At 34.3% G+C, this 21,553-nt stretch overlaps 3 protein-coding genes across 4 annotated transcripts; 1 reads left to right on the forward strand and 2 right to left on the reverse strand.

The window, feature by feature from the left end:
• Positions 1 to 1,663: 1,663 nt before the first annotated feature.
• On the reverse strand, positions 1,664 to 7,461 carry LOC113849674 (armadillo repeat-containing protein 8-like). 2 transcript variants are annotated; one of them, XM_027479747.1, is made up of 9 exons: positions 6,977 to 7,461; positions 5,522 to 6,241; positions 4,396 to 4,491; positions 4,227 to 4,310; positions 3,372 to 3,606; positions 3,131 to 3,291; positions 2,734 to 3,006; positions 2,471 to 2,652; positions 1,664 to 2,284 (listed from the first exon to the last, which is right to left on the reverse strand). In XM_027479747.1, exons 1-8 carry the CDS (start codon positions 7,310 to 7,312, stop codon positions 2,605 to 2,607), a joined length of 1,953 nt encoding a protein of 650 aa, XP_027335548.1. In that variant the 5' UTR covers positions 7,313 to 7,461; the 3' UTR covers positions 1,664 to 2,284; positions 2,471 to 2,604. The 2 variants fall into 2 exon arrangements, with proteins under 2 accessions (XP_027335548.1, XP_027335549.1); XM_027479748.1 differs by having other exon boundaries at positions 1,776 to 2,284; positions 2,740 to 3,006; positions 6,977 to 7,425.
• A 1,705-nt stretch (positions 7,462 to 9,166) lies between these two features.
• On the reverse strand, positions 9,167 to 12,099 carry LOC113850036 (ruvB-like 2). Its single transcript, XM_027480348.1, has 2 exons — positions 11,276 to 12,099; positions 9,167 to 10,398 (listed from the first exon to the last, which is right to left on the reverse strand). Exons 1-2 carry the CDS (start codon positions 12,022 to 12,024, stop codon positions 9,750 to 9,752), a joined length of 1,398 nt encoding a protein of 465 aa, XP_027336149.1. The 5' UTR covers positions 12,025 to 12,099; the 3' UTR covers positions 9,167 to 9,749.
• A 1,778-nt stretch (positions 12,100 to 13,877) lies between these two features.
• On the forward strand, positions 13,878 to 21,267 carry LOC113849095 (neutral ceramidase 1-like). Its single transcript, XM_027478712.1, has 10 exons — positions 13,878 to 14,099; positions 14,317 to 14,727; positions 15,105 to 15,313; positions 15,917 to 16,261; positions 17,188 to 17,452; positions 17,553 to 17,820; positions 17,925 to 18,050; positions 18,770 to 18,833; positions 19,741 to 19,907; positions 20,188 to 21,267. Exons 2-10 carry the CDS (start codon positions 14,381 to 14,383, stop codon positions 20,734 to 20,736), a joined length of 2,340 nt encoding a protein of 779 aa, XP_027334513.1. The 5' UTR covers positions 13,878 to 14,099; positions 14,317 to 14,380; the 3' UTR covers positions 20,737 to 21,267.
• The last annotated feature ends 286 nt before the right edge of the window (positions 21,268 to 21,553 follow it).

A 21,553-nucleotide genomic window follows, 5' to 3' on the forward strand; every position in this document is an offset into this window, starting at 1 on the left:
TCAACATATTAAATATTATGCTATTCTTTAAAGTGCAAAATGCTATCGAAGTCTTTGGCATTCAAGTAATAGTAGTTAGTTTAGAAAGTATATGTTTATTTGTCTGTAGTAAAGTCTCAAGTTCAAGTCTTATATATAGAGGGAAAAATTCTTACTGTGAAAATAATCTCATCATATTATAGATATTGCTGATTCAAAAATTTTCTCTCATTGACCAAAATTCTCTCTCACAAATAATGCTGCTGCATAAATCTGTAAGCTAATTAGGCCGGAGCCCAACCAAATGATGGTTAGATTCATTGAAGACAGTCGGGCAATTTAGCCCACAAAAATAGTCTTAGTTAAAATCGCATACAAAAACCAATTTGGCCCACATTATAACCAGCAAAAACTAAATACTAGTTAAAAAATTAAAATGCCGTGGTGATTTGTATAAATATAAAAACTAGTAAAATTTTTGTACAATGTATGATTATTATTAATTTAAAATATATTTATAATCATTTCTAAATTTAATAAATTTTTAAAATATTTTATTATATTAAATGAGACTAAATTATAGAGATAAAATATTTTAAATTGAAAAATAAATTGTAAAAAATAAAAATTAAATTTAAATTGAATTGAAAAAATGAATTCTCAATGTATGACACTCATGTTATACAGAAAAACACCTAAAAATTTAATTTAAAATGATTCCTAAAAATACTCTCATTTAAGAAAAAAAACTAAAAATTATATATAGAGAGAGGAATATAATTAAAAACATAAAATTTATATTAAAAATAATTTTTATTATTAATTTATAATTTGTTATAACTTATTTATTGAAGATTATCGATGTCAACCCAATTTAAACTAGCATCATCATAAGCGTTAAACATTCTATCTGAGTAAATATTTGTATCTTCTCTGGAAACTGAGAGAATATATATATATATATATATATATAAAATAAACGTCAGTGATTTTTTAATATGATAATTTATAATTGTTTAAGATAAAAAATAAATAAATCTACTGTCAATACATTCTAATTAATTTTTTTTTATTTCCCCAATTCGGCCCGAGTCAATAATTGATCACAAACATCGTTCATGAAAAGAAACTCAATATTTAAAAGCAAAGAAAGAAAAACTCAACATACTACCCATTTTAGACATCTCTTTTTATAGCAGAAAGCTAAACTTGAGTATTTTACAGGCCTATCAATATTTGATATGAAATAAAAGTCATATCAATATGTATGCTATTGGGACAACATCAATATGATAAGAGAAAATGACGAATGAACAGAGTTGCTTCTTTTGCATTTTTGGCAGTGGTTGAAATGAGGCTTCATCCTCAATGTCAACGGCCAATTTGTTATCTACTCGTGTAAATGTCACGTACTTCCAGCTGAAGATATGTTAAACAGAACATAATGTACGAAAATTGCTTCTTATTCTTCTTTTTCGAGAAGGAAAAACGTTCTTATAGTGATCTTAGAGGGTGGGTGCCGGTTTTTTTATTCCAATTTCAAACAAAAACAGACTGTAAAAATAAAATAAATACTCGCCGTTCGTATCTAAAATGACATATTTTGAAAATAAAACTAAACTTTTGGAAAAAATTGTTTCTCCGTAAAATATTGGCCTACAATATTATTGAGAAACATTGTTGAAACTAAGTAGGTGAGCTTTACTCACCAGAGATCAATTAATTCATGCATCAGACTGAAAAAGAAATTACAAGGCATGCATCAATGCCAGAAGCATCCTCAATCACTACCCTTCAAATGTTTCTTAAATAGACAATTCTGACCAACATTAAATTGAAACTCGGTTCTAAAATTGACATTTACAAGTTACAACTCATATCTTACAAAACTAAAGCCTGTAATTCTACCGAGTCTATAATCATCTGATTTACAAAAAGTAATACATATATGGTACACAGTAAGAAAATGAGATTTTGATGGCCAAGAGTGCTTACAGAATCGAAAAGCTCTCACACTGCTCTGATTGGTTAAAAGGAGTAAAGCCCTAAATAGGCTCTCAAAAAGATTAGCTTGGCACCACATTAATCTTCCAAAGATTTTGGTCATCAAATTAGTCCATTCAAAAATACAAAACAGTTACCCAATTCATTCTCTTGTATCACCATTTTAGTCATGTTACATTTTAGAACTTTCGAGACTATTTTGTTGACAAATATCTTTGGAGGGCTTATGTGTTTACACCATAATCTTTGGAAGACCAACTTAGGAGTTTACTCAAAGAAACACTAAAGCAATTTGACCCACCTGCAAAGGAAACCAAAAAATAAAGGAAACAAATTGATACATTAGAACAAAATGCCACCTAGTCAAGAAAGTTCAGGGGAAACAAAATACTGGTAAACTAGTACCAGGAATAAGAAGACAATGCTAGGTGAAAGGAGAGAGAGAGAGAGAAAGAAAATACATTGAAGAACATGTGTTCAAACATACCATATTGAAAGCTGATGCAAAAGGCAGGAGACCACATTGTATGCATGAAGAGTGAACACGAGGAAATAAACTCTATCAATATCCCTTATCTTTTTCTGTAGCCAAAGGGCTTGGAACAGAGGAATTTATTGCATTTAACTATCACCAGAAGTAATCTGTTCAATTGCATGTTTGGCACGAAGCTGCATCAACAAAAGAACATTTACAAAACTAACCGTTTAACAGTACAAAATGGAAAAGATTCAGGATGAAGATTAAAGGACCTTCACATCCATGCAAGAATCATTGACCATCCTCTTTATTTGAGAAACAATGCCAAAACTACGCAGATTTACAATCCGACCAAATACACCAGGACCAGTAATGAGGTTTACTATGACCCAAACAGCAGCCGTGCGTAAGCGACTGTCATTGCTTTGCAAAAACTGGTTCAAGAAAGAGTGAGATTCATTCTCGTCTTGGGGGAATAGTACTTGCATTACTGCTTCCTTATGAAATTCATTTCCACTTGCAATATTGCAGAGAACATACATCCCCTGCATGGAAAATAAAACCCAAAGACATAATAAATAATCAGTTCAGAAAATGATATTTGTACAATGTAGAAATCTACATCATCGTTCTATACAAAAATAATTAATTCCAGAAGTTAATTCCAACCTGAATCGAAATTTCAATTTTTGAAGATTTTCGTAGTTGCCTTCCTACAGCATCTATTATGATACCATCTTCAGTAAAAGCATATTCAACAGAGTACACACATCCATCAACAAAATTGCGAACAAGGGCCAGAGCTTGTTCTTGAACAGAAGGTTCAGGATCTGCAGAGGTATACACAATCAAGACGACTTATTTGGTAATAGAGACCAATAAAACCAAAAAAATATGAAGTGTCAAATACCACAGATAAGGCTAGCCATTGAAGGCGCCGTTAACTCCAAGAAAATTCCTTCCTTGCTCATCTTATCTGCAAGGAATACCATGTTCCTCAACGCCCATACAGCATTTAACCTTAAAGACAAATCCATACACTTCGTCAATTGCACAAGCTCTTTAATGCCCCCACATTGTATGAATGTTGATTTATGCGGCATAAAGTCAACCACTATATTGCTGATGGCACCAAGAGCTGCAACCTGGAAGATAAAACAGAAAAAGGTCTGCCTTACTAAACTTCAACAAGATCTGTTTATCTATATAAAATTTTCTCAACACAAAATGTTGTAGGGAGAAGAGGACACTATGACGAGTCTAATCAACAGTAAGCTTCTCATTATGATTAATAATATGATAACGTGTCCTAACCTAGTTTCATCACTTGTGCAAGTTGATGACATAATATGGGTGAAATAACAGGTAAGTTTGTAATAGTGATCAACATTAGGTTAACATATAATCCCTTTGAGATAACCTTATTTCATGTGAAATATAACCCTTTAAGTGCTGAATAGTTTGATTTTGTTCATTAATATGCCAGCACTTTTTGTAACACAGCATTTTTATGTATGGGACAACACAAATGTTTCAAATTTAGCTCAATGGAGAATGTCAGAATTATCATTGCAAGTTTGCAACAGCTTACATAGTCACATATAAATTTATATGAGTAACATATACATGGAATTAATTTTGCTCTGTACCCCAGCAAACTCTAAAGTTTAGAAGCCCATCCTTTAGTATGATAGGAACAAATCTCAAAACTACTCAATGTAGCATAAATATCAGAAATTGAAATTTACAGATACAACCAAAATACCTGTACAGAAGTAGAAAGATCAGAGAGAAGATGAACCAAAGGAAAAACAACCCTTTCATTCATAAAACGACCTGCACTCAAATTCTGAATGTAGTTTTATGAGAATTAAGCTGTACATAGCAATAACACCAAAACACTTTAAGCGTCAATTTTGTATCATGTTACAGACCTTGATTGAACGTGACACACTTCTTAAGCAAATGCAAGCTGCAGTGCGTACACTGGCATCCTCATGTATTAAGGCATCAACTACTAGATTTAGGACCTGTATTCACAAAAGTGCATTAGAAGTTGAATGCAGACTTGGGATTTGAACACCTAGTTTACTGGGGTGAACCTTATTTTAACCTCATCCATTGTGAGAATAAGAAACACTAGAATTGGATCTAGTCATCTATCAGGACTGATTCAAACATGTTCATTAATGGGAACTTGGGATGGTATAAAACATTATGTCAACAATCAAATGTCCAAATTCACTAACAGCTATAAATGATTAAAGTCAGTACCACAACACTTTGTCAACAATCCATTTATAGGGGTGCAAATAATTCAATCATTATGGCAGACTTTGGGTACAATGTAACAATTAGTTGCACCTTGCAAGGTAATCAGTCAACTTAATGGTAATTGGTAGGTAAAAATGATACCCCATATAAGTTGTTTCTGCTGAAATACTTTTGCATCTGAAAATATCAGCAGAAGTTTACATGCAAAGTCCCATACACATAGCTTGAGCAAGTGTTTTTGCTAGTAAGAAAATAACATGACTAAATAAATTTAAAACTATTTTAGTTAAACTACATTGTTCTAGAAAACAAATGCAGCACATAAAGAGAAGCAAGAAACTGCATAAAACATATGGGTACCTAGACAACAAAAGAGAAATAGAGATGCTACTAACATGTGCTACAAAATAAAGAGAAATCACATTCACATATTCCTAAATGAAAAGATGCCACAAGGACAGGAGAGCAGAAAAAAAAAATCAGGAAAAGGTTACTGGCAGTCTGGCAAGCCTATTAGTTTCAGGATTCTTAATTTGCACCCTCCTCATTATCTATTACTATTACATTTTTTCCAATCATACACCTATTACCCTTCATCCTTGCAGCACCCTCACCTATGTTGCTATAAAAATGGTAAGAATGCCACAACTCTAAACAAACATAATGAATGACTACAGAAAAGACTGAGTAAAGATTTCATTTATAACTTTCATGTCTCAATTTGCACCAATGAAGATAATCATGCATGTATTCATAAAAATAAAAACACAGTTAAAAGCAACAGACCTGCAATGAAAGAAAACTAGACCTGCAGCACTCCAATTTTGAGCAAAGATCAGCCAATGCCAGAAATACCCCTTCAAGCCGTTTAGGATTTAAAGGACGTTTTTGCAAGACACAGTTGAACTTATTTATAGCATTTGCCTCAAACGCTAGCTTGTGTAAATCTTCTTTCTCAGCAATTAAACTCGAGAAAGCAAAAGAAGCTTCATCTCCAACTTGACCAGAATCATCAAGGAGCTCAAGCAAAATGTATACCAATTTGGTTTTGATTCTTATGTCCTGGAGATAACAAGAAGAAGAATTCTTCACAGAAATCAAGCACAAGCAGGCCAGTAACCTTGTGCGAGGATATCTGTCCTTAGTTAATTCAGTTACAGAACTTAAAGCTCTTCCACTATGAAGTTCCACAAATTTAGAGACAGCTTTTGAGTTGTTTTTAATAATTGCAACTAAGGACTCTAGACTAGCATCTCGCTGACTTAGAGAACCATCAAGAAGGCTAGTAAGCTTCTCTAAAACACCAGCATAGCATAATATATTTTGTTCTGCATTCGTCTCGCAAGAATGATTAATAATGCCTGCACCTAGCCCAGTAAGATTTTCATTCTCACTTATCAATAATGAAAGAAGAAATTGCATGTTTTCCTGTTGAAAAAAATCATACTTTGGAGCTAGTTTAGATTGATAAATCATTCGTAAAGAACGTGCAGCAGCATCCACAACCTGAAAAGGAGAGAAAGAGCAATTAAAGGAAGCCAGAATGAATAAAGCATTAAGCAAAGGGAAAAAATAAGAAACAATAACTCCGCTTTTCCTATGTATATCTTCCAACAATGTACTTTCGTCACTCCACGGCTTCAATTTTCACTTTGCCATTTCCACTCAAATTTTCCCTAATCCTCAGTCTCATAGTCACTGACCGAGAAATATAAAAATTCTTGAGAAGACCACACAAGTAACAAGTAGTACACCCAAACCCAATAAGCAATTCACCCACAAACACGATAGAATACATAAATATCAATAATTCATCACTAAACAAAAACAATCAATAATTCAAAGACTACATCCCTGCTTACAATTCATTAGGAAAAATAAAAAATAAATTTATAGCAGTGAACAAGAATTAGGAAGCATAAATCCTTACACCCCAGCCATAATTAAACTCTAGAAAGGAAATTGAATTTCAAAGAAGCACTTGGCAGAGAGATTGACTATCTTGAAATGAAACAAAAGAGTAAAATTACAGTTTCCAGTTTCATTGGATTATCACGAAGAACACCAAACCAATTGTGGATCAACCAATCAACATTTCATTTTTCTTCAAAATCTTAAACCAATAGCACCGATCGCAACTCAATTATTATTCTAATATTCTACTAGTTCAGAGCACGCATCAATTTTTCTGATAATAAATGAAAAGAAAACGGTTGCAAACAATTGGGCATTTGAATTCACCTTCTCGTCGGCAGCGGAGAGGAGTCTGATGAAATGGGGAAAAGCTCCGGCATCGAGGACGGCGCGGACACCGGAGTCGACGCCGCAGGCGAAGCTGCCAAGGGTGGCGGCGGACTGGACAATGAGGTTGGGGTCGGAATCGACGAGTGCGGCGGCGACGGCGGGGACGGCGCCGAGCTTGATGTAGGAGAGCTTCTTAGTCCGGTTACCGATGATGCGGTTCTTCACCTCTCGGATGGCTTTGAGCTTCACCTCGCAATCGGAGGAGGCGAGGCGGTCCAGGATTGGATCGGAGGAAGAGAGGCACACAGCGGAGGATGCGGACGTAGTTGGCATGGAGGCGGTGGTCTGCGGCGGCGATGACGGCGGCGGAAGCTCATGCAAGGCGGAGGAAGAGATGCTAACTGTGTATTTCACGAACTCACGATGGAATAGAGAGAAGAGAAAGGAGCAAATGCGAAAAGCCTTTTGATTTTGCCTTTTTTTTGTTTCTACTTATGCTTTTATTATTTGCTAATATATTAGTATTATTATATATATGGTGACTGTGAAAATGTGATTTTTCTTTTTTAATATTAGTATTGCTAAGCATGTTTAGGTAGATTTTTGACAAATCAACAATTTATTCCCAAATTAAAAACGATGCTGACACAAATTCTGATAAGTAACTTTTGAAAATATCCTTAAAACTTACATTGAGACTTATAATACCTAAATACATTTCTTATAAATAATTCATCCACTGTATTTTGTTTATAACATAAACAAGATTCATAAATTTTGTTAAACATCATTCCATCTGATGAGTTTGGGATTTAAATTTCGATTTTCAAGTAAAAAAATCGAATGGAGGTTTTTTCAAGTGAAAAAATTACTTTCAACCAATGGAGGTTTGAGAATGTAGGAAAAATAAACCATTATAAGATGCTCCTTGAACTTGATATTTTAGTTTTTTATAAACACAACTCTGCATTAAAGAAATAATACAATTGTAATTTAAGATAAACTAAATAACTTGATATTTCATATTTTTAACAATGATATAGCAATTTAGGAAAATTAAGTAAAATATCTTTTCTTCAATAGAAGTTCACGGTAATAATATGGTAAAGAAAATTGAGAACGTAGAAATTTTCAGCATAAATTTTTTGGTACAAAGGACCTAACACTTTAATATTCATAGAAAAGTAGGAAGAGAATAAGAACTCACCAGTTTCTTTTTTTATTGATTGCACTTTCAATTTTCCATACAATGTTTATGCTTCCCATTTCACTAACTACTTGAACATATCTGATAAGTAGGTTTATTCACATTTTGGGCTTTGTAAAGAGAAACACAGTGTCTAACAAAAAACTTGACCCTAAATGAAATAAAGGAGAAAAATCCAATACTTACATTTGTTGACCAAAAAACAAAATTTTACATATAATACTAAAAGAATCTTGAAGGAGGGGTAGCCATGGTCCATGCCCCCACTGCAAGATGGCCTTATGTTACATGAATTTGCTAATTTACAAATCATTTTTTAAAAAGTGGCCTAAAATTAGTTACAGTGCCAATAATGCGGATAACACTGTAATTTAATTAAGAAAAGAATAATTTTAGTTATAGATCAAATGCTTCTCAAACCCACTCTTGATATTAGGCAATGACTTGGCTTTCAATCAAATCAAATGATAACAACAAATTGGGGAAAAAGCATACCACGTGCCTCGCTTGCCGTATACTTCATCATTTTCGTAATTCCTCAGTTTCTTTGCAGTTCAGGTTCTTGTTTTTCATTCCATGATTCCGTTCAGTGACCGAAGCGTAATGAACAGCCTAACTCGAAGGTAGTTTGATAAATATAGAAATTACTTTTTACTAGACTTACTGTACAATTCAATTCACAAGTCACAACTTTTTTTTAATATTAACCAGTGTATTAAAAATTAAAACTTTTTATTGAAATATATAACTATGTTTATTCTTAAAATTTTAACCAATGTTCGAATTCTTTTTATATGAAAATATACAACTTGCCTCATTTTAATCTTTGAAAATGTGTCTATACCTCAAGTGTTGCAATGCTAACCAGTGCCCTCGAAAGTTTCTTCCAACTTGTCTAAGTCGTAAACAATTTCATCCCTCAAGTCCTAATCCACTTAATCCTAAAAATGTGAACAAAAACACAAGTACTGACTTTTGTGACCAAATTATACGCTCTCTCTATTATCTCAGTAAAGCACAAAGCTACGTTTCACTTGCTACATATCACAGACACATCCAACTACCATACACTTAGAAGGATCCTTCCCAAAAATTTCAGGGTACGGGGAAGAGGGGAAAAGCGGAGTTTTCTATAGCTAAATAAGTTATCATTTAAGACATGTAAAGACATCTTAAGGAATATTTCTAATATAAATCATACAACCTTGAACCTTCCACTAGGGTTTTCTAGGCAAATAATTTGACAGCCTATATATAACAAGCCATGTCTGACAATCTGTTTAAACTGCTATCCAATTACTAGGTGCAGGGACAAGAGCTTGATATGGTAGTGCATGCTTGATACAGCAAAAACAAAGGGGAAAGGTTCAGTAGTAACAGAAATACACTGCAGCCTCTTGCATAGCATTGATATTGCAGTTCAACCACGGAAAATTTCTGTTGATTTATATCAAACACAATTGAAGACCATTGACCCACCAGAACATGAAATAAATTGCTGCTACTTACACAAACTAAGACTAACCAGACAATTACAAACTCTCGTACTGAAGTTTCCAAATTTCAGGAGGCCATAGCATTGGCATCATCTTCATCAACTTCTCCTGTTTCATTGAACATGTACTGACTTTGATACTCCATCAAGTACTGTGTGGATCTTTTGACATCCAAAAATAGATTGTAAACCCGATTAATATCATCCAACTCAACTGTCTTTCCCTTTCGCTTTTGGCATGCCAATGCAGCTGCTGTGATCAGATGAATAGCATATCTTAAGGATGTTTCTACACCTATTTTGGTTAACAAATGCTTTCCACCTTCGCTCATTTCTACATCTTCCTCTTGGCATCTGATATCCAGAATTTGGCAAATTTCATCTTCTGCATAAGGTTGAGTAGATATGATGAGTAGGCGATCAAGCAGATCAATGGGAATCCCATGTGGTGATTTGTAATTTGTGCCTCTAATAGTTGTGATGCCTCTATTGGTAGCAACGACTAATATGGGAGCCATCTCATTCTCCAGAGCCCGATTAAGGAACGAAAAGCACTCTATGTCAAGCATGTGCACCTCGTCAATGAAAAGGACACCAGGCACAATCTCTGCCTTTCCTTCTTCTCTCCACTCTGCTACTTTTGTGTCTATTTGTTCCCTAACTTCTGCACGAATTTCACCTGTATCACCAGTGAAAAGAGCAAGAAATCCCTGTGTCCTGAAAATTAACATAACAGAATTAGATTGACACAAAGAACAGAGAACCAACCCATAAGTGATAAGGCAATTTATAAACTCAATCAACAAGTTAATAATGGATCATCTTCATTAAAAAAAGAACTCAATGGCCAAATAATGTCAAACAGATAGGTCATAAATCTTAATAGAAAACCTCATTTGTTTAAAAGTTAAAACCATTGAATTAATCAAAATTGGGGGGAGAAAAAAAGTCACGTCATCAAATCAATAGCCGCAAAGGACACAACAATCATATACCAAAGCTTTTATAATAAATTTTGTTAAACAGGAATCCCAGGTAAGACAATAGCACACATGCTACTCCCCCTCCGGACTTCAATGATATTAATGTTACCCATATCTTCCCTCAGTAACTCTAAATTCCACTTCCACACAATGCACATCAGAAGCATCAATTTAAACGTAAATCCTCATACAATTTCAAGAACATTCCAATCCTACTCAAGGACCATATTATAGGAATAATAATAATAAAAAGAACAACCCAATTTTTTTCTCCACCGTGTCAAGTTTAGTGGCAGATAGCAATAATGTGAAATTGGATCAGCTTATTCTATATCCAAAAGAGCTACTTCTAATAATAAAACTAATTCAAAACATGTCATTAGTTCCCCAGCTCCATGATAATGTCACGTGCTAGATTATTCGTATTTACTCAAAACTATAACTTCCACTACGAAATATTAGACAGAGAACATGAAAATCCCTTCCTCTAAAACCAGTATTACCTGATAACAAATTAATTAACAGGTTAACCAAATAACGATAATCCAAGTCACTGAAATAATCACTAAATTCTGAAAAAAGAGAACAAAAAATTAAAAAAAGTTAACAACCTGCTATTAATAACATCAATCTCATGAAGAGTAACGCAATGCACAACCTCCTTCCTTTTCTGCAACTCTCCGTCGGGGCACTGCACGAACTTCACCTGCGGTCCCATGGCGTCGAAATCCCTAGACCGCGAAAACGACCTTCCGAGCTTCGTGATCTTCCCGGAGGCCTTATCGATAGCGATAACGTCGCCGCTACTCACCTTCTCTTTCCCTAATGCTTCGATCATCTTCGCGCCGAGGTCGTACACCGTCTCCATTTCCGTCGTCTTCAGCGTCAGTTTTCCGGTCTTCGCGGCGGCGCCGGTAACCGCCGGACGGTCGATCTGGACTTCGACGACCTCGCCTTCGATGACCTCCGTCTCTTCCTTGATGCGAACGCCGATGGCCTTGCGAAAGGCCTGAGTGAGTGCTTCGGTCTTTGACATCTCTAGGGAAAAGAGTTCGCTGCCGGCGATCATGGCGAACGGCGTTTCGAGGCCGAGGGACTTCGCCATCCCCATGGCGATGGCGGTTTTGCCGGTACCAGGCTGACCGGCAATGAGGACGGCTCGGCCGGCGATTTTTCCATCTTTGATCATCTGGAGGATGACACCGGCAGCCTTCCGGGCGGCGACTTGGCCAACCATGCCCTCAGAAACAGCGCGTGGCTCTAACGAGGAGTCAAGGCCGAGGCCGCGAATGTGGGAGTGCGCGCCCACGCGCTCAATGCGCGTAAGGTCGCGGCTCTCGGACAGTTTGAGCTCCGCCATCGTTCCGGCGGTGACGGAGGGTTTCGGAAAATTGAGGGGGCTTTAGGGTTTTGAGGGTTTGGACTTTGGTGTGGGGTTTCTGCTTCCGTGGTTGAGAACATATAAACTTAACCTATTGACAAGTTGCGGCTTCAAGCCACTTTCGAAATATTCAGCATTTATGAGTTATTTAGTTTTAACAAAACTTTTTCAATTCATTTTCAATTTAAATTATACAAATTATATTTCACTTTTTTTAATTTTTAAAGATTTATAAAAATATATATATACACATAGAAACATATAAAAAATAGTAAAAATAATAAAAGATATTTATGTTATTTTTATATAAATTTTTAAAATAAAAATTTAAAATACAATTTTGTTAATCTAAACGAGAAGAGTATCCGGTTATCAAGTTATATAACATTTAAAAAATTTAAATTTATGAGAAAATATTCCTAAAAAGTTAACACTGATTAAAAATATAGTATCATTATATATTTAAACATAAAATTTATTTTAAAAAATTTAAATACTTATTTTAATACAACTTATTTAAAAATATTAAATAAATTAAAAATAATAATTTTTTTATATGTTGAAATGAATTTCATATGACTTTTTAAAAAATTCTCTTAAGTCTACAAAAAAAAAAAAATACTAATGTAAACATTAGAAATATTCTTAACTATTAGTGTACAGTATTTGATATAATTAATTAGTTATTATATTTGTGCAGGTTAATTATTAATAAAAAAATTATTTTTTTTATGAATTTTAATTTAAGATTCTTAACATTTATTGGTTGCTCACAACTTATTATCAAAACTAGGCCTAAAGGCTAAAAGGTAGCATGTAGCTGCACATTCAACAACACTTTTATATACTCCTAGCATGAGATCACAGTAAGAGTGATGTCTATCATCACAATACATCCAAAATTTTTTCCAATTAGATCACATTAATTTTCTATCATTGGTATTCAAGTCTTATATACTCAGAAAAAATATCTCATCATACACAGATAAAATATGTGATTTATTCTTTATTATAGAGTGTTGAAGTATATAGAGATTATATTTTATTAAAAAAAATTATATACAAGAAATAGCAAATCAAAGTAAAAAATTAAATAACAATTAAGTAACCATAACTATTAACTAACTAGCATTAAGATTAAAAGATTTAAACCCGATATCCAATTACATACATAAACATAATAGAGTCAGTCCAAATAACTCATCGTAGTTTCCACCATTTTTTACTATCCACACGCACCTTAAAGCTCTTTTTTTTCAGTTCCATTGCCCAAAATATTAAAATGCTCAACACACACAACTTTATTGTGTCATCTACTTATAATTACAAATCTGTCAAACATTCAAATATAATTACATCTACTTTTACTCAAACACGGCATTCCCTTTAACTCAAGCATAAGTGCATAATCATCTTTTAATTAAAATATTTGATACATAGTTAACTACACAATTACTAGGTCAGTAGCATCTGGTTTATCGTAAACACTATGCAAGTAACCTTGTTCCTTAAAAAAAATAAATTCATCGTAGTTAGTCCAAATTTTACCAAAGATAAAATTTAAATGTAATTTTTAAATACTTTTAATGTTATTATTCAATTAATATTATTGTAAGTTATGTTATTAAAATTTAATATTAAAAACATTTTTAAAAACTGGAACCTAAAATTTCTCCGACAAAGCTGCTGTGTTATCATACGTTGGATTGCAGCGAATCCTAGGCTGAATGAAATCGCAAAATATTCATATTTAGGACAGAGAAAAATAATGTTTTATTTGATTTTGCAAGTTGCTTATTTTGTTTATTTATTGGTTTGACGATAATAATAATAAGCCAAATTGGGAAGCTTCAAATATCAGAGGGAAATTGCCCTTCCTGTCTTCCTAAGGTAGTTGGCACTTGACAGTTGGTTCATACAAGAGTCGCTCTCTCTCTCTGATTTTCTGGGTCGTTCTCTCTGTAACTGATAGATTCAAGAGTGGACTGAATACAGCTTATACTACTTCCCCTTCTTTATCTTCATGTAAAGTCCGCAGCTTTTTTATCTGGGTGGTAAGAAAATTTTGATCTTTTTTTTTTTTTAAGAAATTAACATATATAAAATTGAGATATTATTTTTCTGGTTGATTGTGAAACTGTAACCGATTGCTGAATTCTGATCATGCACGCAGCATAGTCAGTAATTCCGGAATTCTAATTGTGGTTCATTTTTTTTATTATTATTGTTAAAATGACTGAAAACTTCGTTTGTGGGTGTGTTTTGGTGAAGGGAAATGAGAAGAACTTGCTAAGCTTGAAAAATTGGCTTTTTGTGCTGTGAACTTGGGTGTGTGATGGAGATTCCTTCCTTTCATCATTTGAATGTGTGGAGGGTATGTGCAAATATGCGAGTCTGGACCTTTTACTTGCTTCTGTTGCTGCTGAAGAGTGATGTTGTGTATTCTGGTTCTGAATACTTGATTGGTCTTGGAAGCTATGATATTACGGGTCCTGCTGCTGATGTTAACATGATGGGGTATGCTAACACAGGACAAATTGCATCTGGAATTCACTTCAGGCTGCGTGCTCGTGCTTTCATCGTTGCAGAGCCAAAGGGTAAACGGGTAGTGTTTGTGAACCTTGATGCTTGTATGGCTTCACAGATTGTGACCATCAAAGTAATTGAGAGGCTTAAGGCAAGGTACTAGCAGTGACTAGTCTCAGTTATCCGTGGTTACTGTGATAAAGAAATTGTGGTAGCTTGACCATTACCAAAAGACAAATGTTAGCCTTAGCAATACCCTCTTTTGATCATGCTCTATAATTCGGTTCCTGTGATAAGTTCATTTTTTAAAAGTCAAAACTTTTGCCTAGTATATTGATCACTTTTTAAAATTTTCTTTGACTTTTTTAATAAAAAGAACCAATGTTGGAGAGTATTCAAAAGAGTGTATTGCTAGCTTAGGAAAAATTAACTTTGATTTCCTGTAGTAGTAACTGTGGTTTCCCCTTAAATATTTTGGTTTCAATAATTGCATGTTTGAAGTCATAGTGTCATACTTCCAATGTGTTTGACAGATATGGTGACCTATATACTGAAAAGAATGTAGCCATCAGTGGGATTCACACTCATGCTGGTCCTGGGGGTTATCTTCAATATGTTGTGTATATTGTAACATCTTTTGGATTTGTGCGCCAGTCCTTTGATGTCATTGTTGATGGCATTGAGAAATGCATTATTCAGGCCCATGAAAATCTCCGCCCAGGATCAATATTTGTCAATAAGGGTAAGAAAAAAAAAAGTTACTTACTTTGCTTCCTTTCTTCCTTGGGTTCTTATACACAGGTGCAAGCATGCAATACAACATACATATCAATTTATGTCAGAAATGATAAAAAAACTACAAGAATCAATTCTTTTTGTTATGTTTTGGAAAGTTTGAAGACCCATGACCCTAAGTTGGAAGGGGTAAATTGGAGTTTTCCCTAACTTTTATTTTGAAATTAGTAAAGCGTTTCTATTATATTGTCAACTTGTCTTTCAGACCTCTTCAAAGCTTTTAATTCTTATTTATGAACTTTAGATAGTGTTTCTTTCTACATAGTGCCATGTATGTATGTTTGGCTTGGTTCATAAAATACCCAACTTGGAAAAATATCATATAAGAAATAGAAAATAAATGAAAAATGCATCAGGGATCAATTAGCACCATATAAAGTTTTTTCCCTCTAAATAGTAGGGATTTGTTAAAGTTTAATAATATCTGCGCTGGGTTTTTTAGTATGAAATCACTGGATAAAATGATTGCTACTGATTTTCCTCCCTCCCTTGAGGTGAAATTGGATGGTAATAACTTATGACTAATTAGAAGGTTATCTTCAACTTGCAGGACAGCTCTTAGATGCTGGTGTAAATCGCAGTCCCAGTGCTTATCTCAATAACCCTGCTAAAGAGAGAAGCAAATACAAGTATAATGTTGATAAAGAAATGACGCTTTTAAAATTTGTTGATGATGAATGGGGACCTGTTGGAAGCTTCAGTTGGTTTGCTACTCATGGGACTTCAATGAGTCGTACAAACTCGTTAATTAGTGGGGATAACAAAGGTGCTGCTGCACGATTTATGGAAGACTGGTTTGAGCTAAAGGGTTCAGGAAGAATGGATTCTGATGTATTTGAAAACAATGGTTTGCCCCAAGGAATCTCAAATATAATTCCTACCCTTCGTGATAATCGTAAGTTGCTTATCCTTTACTTTTGGATGCAATGCATCCATTGATGAAATTATTAGCTTCTTTTTCAATACAGATTTTAGAGACGAGATAAATATCCTAATTAAATAGAATCTATATTTTTAGTTCTATATGCCTGGTGGATCCTTCATTTGGAATGCATCACGCTTTGTAACTCTTGATGGTGTGTAGCTAGTACAGACTGTCCGAAAATAGTTTGCATAAACATATATATATATATATATATTATAGCATCAGTTTTTGAAGAACAAAAGGAAATTTTGCAATTTAAGTAACCAAGTGTATTTTATTTTTTTTATTTGACTTTCTGATTGACAAGATTTATGAAAATTTAGTTTTTTACTCAATGGTGATTCATATAGTTAACCCTCACTTACTTAATGGGAAAAAGGTTCAGTGTTGTCATTGTATTTGACTTTAATCTGTTCCTATTTGATAGTTGGGAAGTAGCAAGTAGTCAGTGCTGGAGCATATGCATATATGGACCAGCATTTGTGTGTATGTCTTTAACCATAGCTCAAATTATGTAATTGCTCCATTGACGTTTTTGATCTAGTTCTCTTGGCTGCTTCTGGTATGTGTAATTGCTTGTACTGCCAATTTTCTTTGTACTTTTGTAATATGGGTTCAATTGCATCGTCAAGCTATACAAATTTGAGGAAGATCTGTTGCGTTTAATGTTGCCTGTCTTTTCTGCTTGAAAGTCCTGACATTGGTTCGGTATTGTCCGCATACAAGAAAGAGAAGGATGTAAATGTACAAGCTACGGCTGAGAGAATTCTACTGAATGAATGACACCTTTGCTTGTGTAATTGATGTAACTAGGTTAGAAGTAGGAAAATATCTGACAAAAGAAAAAAAAAACAAATGATTGTATTTATATTATCATTTAAAATTCATTGGTGCAGATCATGAATTACTGGAACTTGCTGCCTCCTTCCAATCGCCTCCTGGTAGACCAGCAACCAGAATTTCAAGTGTTGCTAGACGCGTGAGAGGAGCTCTTAGGCAAGTTGACAAGCCTAGGTTTGTGTCTGCATTTTGTCAATCAAATTGTGGAGATGTTAGTCCAAATGTGCTTGGAGCTTTTTGTATAGACACTGGATTACCTTGTGACTTCAATCATAGTACATGTGAAGGGAAGAATGAATTATGCTATAGCCGAGGACCTGGGTAATTATTTTTTGCACACTATTGTTTGTTTTCCCAATTGATGGAAATGTCACCTAAGCCTTTGGAATTACTAAATTGCATCCCATAACTTACATGGCAGTTACCCAGATGAATTTGAAAGTACTTGCATTATTGGGGAAAGACAATTTAGAAAAGCAGTGGATCTTTTCAATGCAGCAGATGAAGAGATTGAAGGGGAGGTTGATTTTCGACACGCCTATATAGATTTCTCCCAACTTGAGGTAACAATTTCGAATCAGGGAGCTTCTGAAGTTGTAAAGACATGCCCTGCTGCAATGGGATTTGCATTTGCCGCTGGAACAACAGATGGACCTGGAGCTTTTGATTTTAAGCAAGGTGATGACAAGGTAATTGTTTTTTTATACCTTATGCTTGTCCATTATACTAGGCTTGTAGTCTTAAATATATCTGTCATGGTGTATGCTTAATATTTGTTTTGATTGTATGTCAGGGTAATCCTTTCTGGAAGCTGGTTCGCAACTTACTCAAGACACCAAGCAAGGAACAAATAGATTGTCAGCACCCAAAGCCCATTTTGCTAGACACTGGTGAAATGAAGAAACCATATGATTGGGCTGTAAGTTACCGCGTGTCCTGTATATAATGATTTTGTAGTCCTTTGGTTCAATTCAATTATCTTCTGTGTGTTGATCAATTAGGTGATTCTCTTTAGCACTCAGCAGATATTACACTATCACATCTTGCTTCTTCTGTTTCTTTATTTTCTATTTTTGAGCCATTTTGGTTCCAACAAATGTGTCAACTTTGACATAAAAGTTGAAATTGTATGGAGTATGGACGTATATGTCCAACTATGATCACTCGATATCAACAATTGTTGTTCTCTCATTCATTAACCCAATGTAAACTGTTTTCAACCCCGAGGGGGGTCTTCCATTTCCAGTGTGGGTCTCATTGTGCTAGTAACTTCATTTTGTCCTAAATTCAATTATCTGAAAATGGTCTGTTTAAAATATAAATTTCATAGAAGCACAATATATTGATGTTGGAAATATAACAAGATATATTTCACAAACCAACCAAAAGAAGGGTGTTGTCCAGTTAGTAGATTCAATAGAGTTTTCAAGTTGTTTCAGATAAGATTTTATATTAATGGGGATCTATTATTAATCATATATTGATCTAATTTTAAATTTTTTCCTAATCACGTCCTTTGCCAACAGAAGTTCTGCATACATTATTGTATCCCTTTTTCAGTCATGCAGATATAGTATGTGCTAATAAATAGATAAATTCTACTTGTATAAAGCTTTCCTATTCCTTTTAATTTTGCAGCCTTCAATACTTCCAATTCAGATCCTTCAAATCGGGCAGTTTTTCATTCTTAGCGTACCAGGAGGTACCAGTTTGTCTCCTGCTCTTATTTTGCTGTAATATGTTATTGTTGGAATCTCCACCCTACACATCCTGAATTGTTGTTTCAATTATGAGAGAAACCATTATATATTTGTACATCTTAATGAAAAATAAACATGGCTAGATCTAGTTATTGGATGTATTTTAGCTTTAAAAACTAATTTTATGGAATAACTATTGTTGATATCATGATGTTATGATGAATTGGATTCTGCTACTACTGGGCACAGCTCAAAGTCTAACTGAACCTTAATTAGTTTTCTCTTTCCCTTTCATATTATATGTATAAATATTTTGAGACAAGATGAGATCCTAATATGTTTCTTAATATGTTATTGTTTTATTATATTAAGTAAATTACACTTCCCTCCCTTTAGAGATTAATATCTTCTACAATTTGAACGCATACTATTGACTTTGAACTTCAAAAGATGAAATGAAAATTATAAATGATGTTCCAAAGGTGATTACAAGATTATTTAAAACATTATTTCATTTTCTAAATTACTAATATTTATAATATGATATTTAAAATTACTTGCCACTTGTCAGTGATCGTAAAAGGTACCAAGAAAATAAAAAGACGCATGGGAAGCTCATTCATAATTACTGATTACATCAGCAGACTCGTTCACGTTAAAAATGGATTAGAGTGTAGCACTTACTGTCTCTCACGGAAAGGGGATTGTTAAAATAATAGGGTAGAGCAGTGTAATTTAACTTTATCTCAAGGGAGGAGAGAGTAATTTATTGTGTTAATTTTCTGGTTATTTTTTTTTATCTGGAAATTGATGGTTATTTATGCAATTATTCAAGTGTTTGTGAAACAACTTATTCTGGCCCACTCTTTGGTGCTTCATGCTAGTTTGTAATTGTTGTAATTTTGACAGAATTCACAACAATGGCTGGGAGGCGTCTTCGTGATGCAGTGAAGATGGTGCTAAGTAATGATGAAGATTTTGAATATGAAGACATTCATGTTGTTATAGCAGGGTTGACTAATACATATTCACAGTACGTCACTACATATGAAGAGTATCAAGTGCAAAGATACGAGGTAAGTTTAAGAGACATGAAGCTCAGACAAACATTTCACATGTCTTAGATTGCCATAGCAAGAACAAATACAACATCCATGAAAGCTTATTTTTAGTGATTTAAATTCTTAATCCGATCATATTACTTTGTATCAACTGTTTTGACTGTCATATGCTAGAGTAATCATGTTGCACACTTGTGCTCATAGATGCCAACATGCACAGGCATATGAAGAATGATACAATAGCATTTCCTGTGTAGCTGTCATAAGTAGCTGACTTCAATTTTCATGTTGTCAGGGTGCTTCCACACTATACGGTCCGCACACACTGAGTGCATACATTCAAGAGTTTAAGAAACTGGCAGAGGGACTGATGAACAACGAACCGGTTGAAGCTGGTCCTCAACCCCCTGATCTCCTAGATATGCAAATAAGCTTGCTTCCACCAGTTGTGGTGGATGGAACTCCCCTTGGTGTAAATTTTGGGGATGTTTGCTCTGATGTGTCTCAGAACTCAACCTTCAAGAGTGGTGACACGGTGACAGTTACATTCTGGTCAGCGTGCCCTCGTAATGACCTTATGACTGAAGGCACCTTTGCACTGGTGGAGTTTCTCCAACAAAAGGATACTTGGATTCCTGCTTACGATGATGATGATTTCTGTCTGCGCTTTAAGTGGTCACGGCCTTCAAAACTCAGTTCTAGAAGTAAAGCAACCTTGGAGTGGAGGATACCACAGGGCGTGACTCCTGGTGTGTATAGAATAAAACATTTTGGTGCTGCTAAGGGCTTATTTGGATCAATTAATCACTTTACAGGTTCATCCAGTGCTTTTGTAGTAGCATAAAGGGTGTCATATTTTGTGCTGTATTTGTGATTTGTTGTGCTCAACTTGAGCAGAATCCATTCAATCCTGATGAAGGATGGTTCCCATGTGGATCATCTTTCATCATCTCTTTTCTTTTTTATCTATATATAAAAACTAATCTAAAACACTAAAAATAAATATTGATTTTTTCTGATTCGGTATTCCGCACTTACAATTGACGATAAAAGAAAAATAAATTGTACATGATAAGCATACAAGAAAAGAAAAAGGAGGAGGAATACCTTGGGGGCTGGGAAGGGTAAGGGGAAAATTTCGTTCGGAACTGGAACTGGTGATCTTGAGTAAGGGCGTTGAATCGTTTTATGTATCTGTATTTCGTATTTTGTCAATTTGTGGTGGTGGTTGGGTTGAAGCATTTTTTCAAAATTTTGTTAATTAATTTTGAAAGCAGACTTTCATTCATTGTTTCTTTTGATGTAACCTAAAGTGATTGTTTATATACTTCTTGATAAGTTGCATATTGAAAAACGTGAGAGTTTATTCTTACTTTAACACTTTTCTTTATTTTCGTCTTCAAATGATGTTGTTCAATTAAGTTCTGTTTTCCTTGTTGCATTATCTGCAATTGATTGACACCTTTGCATGTATAGAGAATTTTGTGTAATCATCAAGCATAAAACAGAGTCAATCACCCATCAAAATATACAATATATATAACAGATAATTAAATTACTTGGTTTAATATATTTTACTAACTCAAGTAAAGTTCAACAATGACGAAATATGGCAGTGAAGAATATCAAGGTGGTTCGGCTTAATTGTTTATGGGCCTTGT

This window comes from Abrus precatorius, unplaced genomic scaffold (genome assembly GCF_003935025.1).
Source record: "Abrus precatorius isolate BTA unplaced genomic scaffold, Abrus_2018 Scaffold9, whole genome shotgun sequence".
NCBI classification, from domain to species: Eukaryota; Viridiplantae; Streptophyta; class Magnoliopsida; order Fabales; family Fabaceae; genus Abrus; species Abrus precatorius.